Consider the following 7236-nt stretch of genomic DNA (forward strand, 5'->3'; position numbering starts at 1 on the left):
GCTCCTGCACTGCCATCTGCTTTGCAGTGGCCAGGCCACGCCTGCACCTTATTCCACAATAAATCCTGCCCTTCCTTTCCATAGGCAAGCAAAGACACAGTAGCATACTTCTGTCAGGAAGTGCATCCAGTTCTGGCAGGAAAAGGATCTGGGAACTTGGTGTGACCTGAAGAACATGGAGGGAGAAATAGAGAGGGTATCATGGACCAGGGGTGGCAGAAAGGTCTTGGGCAACAGCCCTGGGGAGTTGCCTGTTGCACCTCGGAGTCAGAGGAGCTCTATTGAATGAGGTGGCCTTAGAACAAGGGCATGAAAGAATTATTGGGACTGGGGGGGAAAGAAAAAAATGTAGATATTTCCCTGTGGGCTCAGCTCCCTGCACCACATCCCTGCAGAACTGAATAGGCTCCAGTGCCAGCACAAGAGCAGGATGAAGTGTGACCATAAGAATCAAGTATTTGTGGCTGTGATTCATCTGCTCCTGATCTCTGCTCTCTGAAAGCCTCCTAGATTGAGCTCTTCTAGGAAACTAGGCAACCAGCATGTTTCTCTGTCCTGCCCAAACTCTGCTGGAGGCAGATGTGGAGTTTCCCTTCACTGGAGGCAGGCATGGAGTTTCAGATACTTCATTTCTCCCGCTCTCCTGCTGCCTTGTCTTTGGTCTCTTCAGCTGTTGCTCTCTCTGCACACAGAACCACCCACCTGTCTGCACACAGACCTGCACTGAGCCCAGCTGGGACTCAGCCTCCCTGAAAGCCACTGCTGATATCCATATAACTGATAACCATGGCCCTCTGTACTAGGAGATCTCTATTTTAGTGAGCTACAACATATAGTGATGCTTGTAGGGAACAGACTGCTGAGAATCTCATGCCAAAGGAAGCCAAATCTTCCCATTTATGACATGGTGAGATCGATAAATGACTCCAGCAGGCAAATCTGGCCAATGGCAAGTGGCTCCAGCCTGTGGGGTATGAGCTGAAATCCAGCTGAAATCTGTCATGAAAGTCACAGTGGCCCCATCGATTCTCCTGTAACTTGTATAAGTTTGGGAACATCAGTCTGCTCCCTGGAGAGGACCTGGTTTCCCTGCAATGGGCTGATGCAGATGGAGGTGGGGAAGAACCAAAATGTGAGGTTGCTCCTTTGGCCCTTGTGCAGCTGGTCCCTTGTGAGGCAGGGACAGGAGCCATGGCACCACTGTCCTCCCAGCATCACCTCAGCAATGTGAGGGGATGGCACCAGTTCCCAGCATCACTTCGTTTGTGGGAGAAGAGGAAGGTTAAATGTTCTCATGGTGCCTTCAAAACCCTTCAAATCCCTCTAACCCAAGTCAGAGGACACTTCACAGAGCAGTGTTTTCTGCCTTCCCTGATGGAAAGATTTCGTTAATATTTGATCAATGAAGAAAACATAGCAGCTGTTAGCATCATTTTCCTCTTGAAGCAGATTGTCCTCAGGTAAAACAAAACACAATTAAGAGACTAGCAAGGTCAGTTATATTAGACAATCCATATCCTCATAATGCAGATATTTCCTTCAATGTCTGTCACCAGCATCAAATCCCCAACCACAGCAGGATAATTGGCAGCCCTGTTCTTGGGGGAAGATGAAATGGTTTGTGCTGCCACCAAAACCAGCCTGGATTTTGTTTAAGTGCAGGAGCCTGGGGGTGGAATCGCTCATCCAGCTCCATTGCTGGAGAGCCATGTATCAAGGACAGGCTTCTGAGGCAGCTTCTGTCTCCCTCCTACTTACTGCTCCATTAATTACAAACCAGATGTCAGGGCAAGATTTAAAAGTCAACTTTATTTGAAATCCTTCAATATAAAAAACTCAACCACAACAATTTTTTTTTGTGGTGGGGACGGGAAACATGAAGGAGAGAAATGTTCTTTAATCCTTTGCTTATAGTTATTCTCTATTTTATTTTTAACTCTTATTTTTTTAAAGTTGTAGTCATTTTTCTTTTACTGAGTGGCAAAAGGAATTTCTCTTTTTATTTCTGTCCCCTCAGCCCCCAGAAGAGTTTTTAGGGTTTTCTCTGGGAACTAGACCTCACTTAAGACCTTCTCTCTGCCAGCTGGCATTTCTGTCATACATTCCTCTTGCTGTTTATGCCCCAAGACTGTTCAGAAATACAAATGCAGCTGCCCACTTGCTTGACAACGTTTTATTTGGGGACCATGGAGGTGTAGACCTGTTCTTCAGTGTCTGCACAGGTTTCCAGGTGTCCTGGAGCTGCTGGAGACATGGCTGGGGCTGAAAGCAGTGATATCCCTATGGCACAGCCAGAGATGAGAGTCTCCAGACTGCTGGGATGTACAAGGATCTGGATGATGAGCTTCTAGTCCAAACTCTGGAGCACCCTGGGCAATCAGATGGAATCATGGAATTGATTAGGTCGAAAAAGTTCAACCATTAACCCAGCACTGACAAGTCCACCCCTAAACCATGTCCCTAAAAGAAGGCAGCAACAGGGAAAGGTGTCTAGAGGAATCTGAAGATTGTCCTCACTTTGGAAGGTCCCCAAGAGGTTGGCCCAGCCATCACTGAATCTGGCTGCTGAATCTTGGCAAGGCTTCAATGGGTCCCTCAGGCTTACGTTAGCAGCACAGTTATGAGCAAGGCTAAAAGTCCCCTCACACAAAATGAGAAACTTTGGCAAAAAGGGAGGCAGAGCAGTGTTGTACCAAACTAACAGTGCTTGTTTCCATTTCCTAGCACACCAGCATTCAGCCTCAACCAGGGAGGACGGAATGGACTGAGGAAGCAAAGGATGCAAGATTAGGAACTGGCTCCTCTTGTTTTCACCCTGCCAGCTCCCCACCAGCTACTGCATTTTCCCACTAGAATTTTGATTTCCTATTTACTGTGGGATTAACCCTTTGGTTAATCTCAGATCATTTAAGGATGACTCTCATGTAAGCAGCCAATGTGTTTAATCAAGGCCAATCTGATTTTAGCAGACTGTAGAGAGCACAGTGTAAGGACAGGAGCAATAACATTATTCAGCTCTTTGCTTAGAAAAGTTTTGACCTTAAATAAAGTTTCCCTGTAGTAGTATGTTCAGGAGGGTGTAGCGCTGCACTCTCAGCTAGGTGATGGGACTACTGAAATGTAATAAGACAGTGAAAAAAAAAATCCAGCAAATTTGCACAGGATTTGGAGATGTGTCCACAACATTGTTAACTACTATTATTAATTATCTGAATTTTCTAACCGTAACATTTTTGATAGGAGTAAAGGAGGATGGCAAGAAGATAAACCCATGTAACAGTTTGGAGAGCTTAGGAGCTGTGAGAGTTGGGTGTAATGCCAGTCACTACAGTTACATTCTCTTGTAAATGTGGGAGGGGAAATAATCCGTAATCACAGAATAATTGTGATCTTTCCAAGTGGAAGCCAGGGCACTGGGAGTTTGTACTGGGGCAGAGACAGCCCGGGGAAACCAGCATATTTATTGAGAGAAATAAGGCACAAGGAGGCTGCACCAGCTCGAATTCCCAGGCAATTTTGCCGGTGCATTTGTCAGCATTGGCACATGCTGCAGCAAGAGCAAGGTGCAGTGATGGGCTCTACAGTTTTGGGTCCCACCTTAAAAACTGATCATAAACTGGAGGCAAGTTTAGAAAGCTACAAGAGGGCTGAGCTGGAAGGCACTGTGAGCAGGGGGGAGGCACAGAGGGGCACCGCATCGCAGGGAGGGACATCAGCTGGGGGGATCGAGCAGCAACCCCACATCTGTGACTGTAGGTTACTGCCCAAGCCTTCCCACGATGTCTGGGCCATGTCAGATGATGGAGAAATTCCCTGATGCAGCTCCAATCTACAGCTTTTACTGGAAAAATATTTGGAGTTTCAGTAATCACTCAATACATGTGCTTTCCAATGGGGACTTTACCTTCAGATACTCCTGTGCTGGAAAAGGCATTGTTGAATTCCTCACCTCTTAGGACTGGAAACTGAACAGGACATTCCAGAACTAGACATTCCTACCACAGACTATTTTTGCAATGTGACAAAAAAAAAAAAAAAAAAAAAAAAAGAATGGGATGTTAATGGGTATATTGTTTACAAGGGGAAACTGAAAGAACTATTTACATATTGCTTGGAGGAACAGTGGATCTGTAACCAGAGATCCAGTTATTCAGTGAGAAATGTAGCTGGAAAGTCCAGCTACAAGGGTAGAAAAATTTTGGGTAAAAATCAAGCAGCCAGTCAGTCGAGTGACCTAAGTGCATAAAAGCCTGGCTCATTGGTCCCAGTTACAGAGGTTCCTACTAACAAAGGGCGATCTCTAGCCCGTGGACTATATAATCTAATCCGAGATCCAGTACAACCATGAAAATGGAGGAAAATGGGAGAGTAATGTAAAACATGATTAAGACTTTGCTAAGCAAATATAATTGGAGCACTTACACAGAGAAGTGGTTTGAGAGATTTTTGAGCAGTGGGAGGAATTCTGGTCTTGCATGAAGGCTTCACATCTTTCTTCCACTTCTGGAAAGCCTGTCGAACCAGAGGGGCTGTTCCTCCCTTTCTCCTGGTGCTCTCTCCTTCCTCCGGCTGGGCGATGCTTCCAGCAGCGAGTCCTGCCCTGGCGAGGGCTGTCTGTGCCTGGTCACGGAGAGAGCCGCGGTCATTCCCGATGGCACGCCATCCCGTGTATGCTGCGGGCAGCGGGTCTGCGGTGGGACAGCCGGGTCCTGCCCCAAGGCCGGGCTCGGGGACAGCAGGAGACGCTGGACAGCCCGGTCCTGCCCCAAGGCCGGGCTCGGGGACAGCAGGAGACGCTGGTACCGCGCGGTGGGGCCGGCGGGGCTGCTGAGTCCCCGCTGCCAGTGCGCTTGGATCCCCTAAAAGGCGATTGTGCTTTGGCAAACACGGCTCCTGCCTTGCCCCGGGGGCGCAGCAGCTGCCACCCGGCTCAGGCGCCCCGAACGGGCCGCGATTTGCACCGGGCGGGACGGGGGAGAGGTTCGGCCGCGTTTGCACTTTGCGGTACCATGTAAGAACCGCGTCTTAGTGCAATACAACAGCAGCGGGAGGCTGCCCGCGGGTGAGGCTGCCAAGGGACCAGTCACGGCCACTACGCAGAGCCGTGATTTAGCATTTTACGCGGCGGCGGCAGCCCGGCAGCCCTGCTCTTGCATTGGGAGCTCACCGCAATGCCGGAGCTTTCTGGCTACTTCTGGGAAAACTCCTGATGTGGCTGTGCAGAAGGACGGAGCCAGTTCCCGGCTCCGGCTCGCTTCGGCGGAAGGATGCGCGGGGCGGTCCGTGCGGCCCCGGCAGCGACGGAGGCACCGCACGAACACCCACGACAGACGCTCCTGCTCGAGCCCCGTCCGGCCCCTCGGCCGAGGCGGCAGCGCCCGTGACCCAGCTCGGGGTCTCTCCCACCGGGGAGCGATTCCGGCGCCTCGCCTCCCTCAGTCTCGCAGGGTGCGGGCTGCGCTCCCCGAGGCCCCCGCCCGTCCCCGCGGCCCGAGCGCGCCCGCCCGGCGGCAGCCCCAGCCCCGGCCCGCTCCGGCCCCGCCGCCAGCGCCGGCCCCAACTCCTCATTGGCCGCCGCCGCCGGAGGGAGGATGACGCCCGGGCGGGAGCGGGCGCCGGGGGTATAAAGGCCGGGCGGGCTGCGGGCCGTGCCGCGCTCCCGCTGCCCCGCACCGCCCCGCCATGCCGCGCGGCTTCCTCGTCAAGCGCAGCCGGAGACCCGGCGGCTCCTACCGGGCGCGCCCGCGGGAGCGGGACCCTGACCGGGACCCTCCGCCCACGCCGCCGGCCCCGCCGCCCGCCGGCGAGAACGGCCCCGCCGCTAGACAGGGAGCGGAGGAGGAGAAGGGCGAGGAGGAGGAGGGAGCCGTCGCCGCTTGCCCCGCGACGTGGCCCCCCGGCGGCGGCTGCGGCGGCCCCGGGCTCACCCCGCCGGAGGCTCCGGCCGCCTGGGGGGCTCCGGGGCCGTGCAGCGCGGCGGGGCCGCGGGCGGCTCTCTTCGAGCGGTGCCTCAGCTCCCCCGCCTCCGCCGAGTCCTTCCCCCTGGCCGCCTCCTTCCCGCCCGCCGAGAAGCTGCTGCTGCAGCCGCGCACGCCGCTGCCCGCCCCGCCGCTGCCGTCGGTGCCCGCGCTGAAGCGGCCGTCCCGGGCCAAGGCGCCGGCCAAGAAGGGCAAGGCCACACGGAAGCTGAGCTTCGCCGACGAGGTGACCACCTCGCCCGTGCTGGGGCTGCGCATCAAAGAGGAGGGGCCCGAGGGCCGGCCGGGGCCGCCGGCGGGGCGCACGCCGCTGGGCGAGTTCATCTGCCAGCTGTGCAAAGAGCAGTACGCGGACCCGCTGGCGCTGGCCCAGCACCGCTGCTCCCGCATCGTGCGCGTCGAGTACCGCTGCCCCGAGTGCCACAAGATCTTCAGCTGTCCCGCCAACCTGGCCTCGCACCGCCGCTGGCACAAGCCGCGTCCCGGCCCCAGCGCCGAAGGCGCCGCCTCCGCCCCGCCGGGCAAGGAGAACAGCCCCGAGCGGCGGCCCCGCGGTCCCGCCGCGCCCCAGCCGCCGCCGGGGACCCGTCAGCACCGCGGCGGCGCGGACAGCGCCCCGGCCGCCCCCGGCTCCAGCCCCGGCCCAGCTCACGGCGGCGCTCCCGGTGCGGGCGGCGGCCCCGGCGGGGAGGCGTTCGCCTGCCCCTGCTGCCAGAAGCGGTTCCGGCGGCAGGCTTACCTCCGCAAGCACCTGGGCACCCACGGCGCAGCGCGGCCCGCCGCCTTCGGCCCGCCGGAGCGCGGGCCCCTCACCTTCGCCTGCCACCTCTGCGGCGCTCGCTTCCCCTCGGCGGACATCAGGGACAAGCACCGGCTGTGGCACGCCGTGCGGGAGGAGCTGCTGCTGCCGCCGCCGCCTCCCGCCGGGGTCCCCGAGAGCGGCGCGGCGGGCGGCGAGCGGCAGGGCTTCCCCTGCAAACACTGCCCCGCCACCTTCTTCAGCGCGCCCGGGCTGGCGCGGCACGCCAGCAAGTGCCACCCGCCGGAGAGCAGGCAGGTCCTGCTGCTCCAGGTGCCCGTCCGGCCGGGCTGCTAGGCCCGCGGCCGCCCCGGTGAGACTGCTCCGAGAGCCCGGGCTAGCCGAGCGAGCCCTGGCCACGCTGCAATTCCTATGGAAAGTCTCGGCTCTCACGGCTGCGACGTCGGAGGGACCGCCCGGTGACTCCCGGCCGGTGCAGCGACGCGCGCCCGGCCGGCA

The 7236-nt window shown here is 57.0% G+C and overlaps 1 protein-coding gene across 1 annotated transcript; it reads left to right on the top strand.

Moving 5' to 3' along the window:
• The first annotated feature begins 5682 nt into the window (after window positions 1-5682).
• Window positions 5683-7236, top strand: INSM2 (INSM transcriptional repressor 2). The gene has a single exon (XM_058026917.1). The coding sequence runs from the start codon at window positions 5683-5685 to the stop codon at window positions 7072-7074; it is 1392 nt and encodes a 463-aa protein (XP_057882900.1). The 3' UTR covers window positions 7075-7236.

Source organism: Melospiza georgiana, chromosome 6 (assembly GCF_028018845.1).
Source record: "Melospiza georgiana isolate bMelGeo1 chromosome 6, bMelGeo1.pri, whole genome shotgun sequence".
NCBI classification, from domain to species: Eukaryota; Metazoa; Chordata; class Aves; order Passeriformes; family Passerellidae; genus Melospiza; species Melospiza georgiana.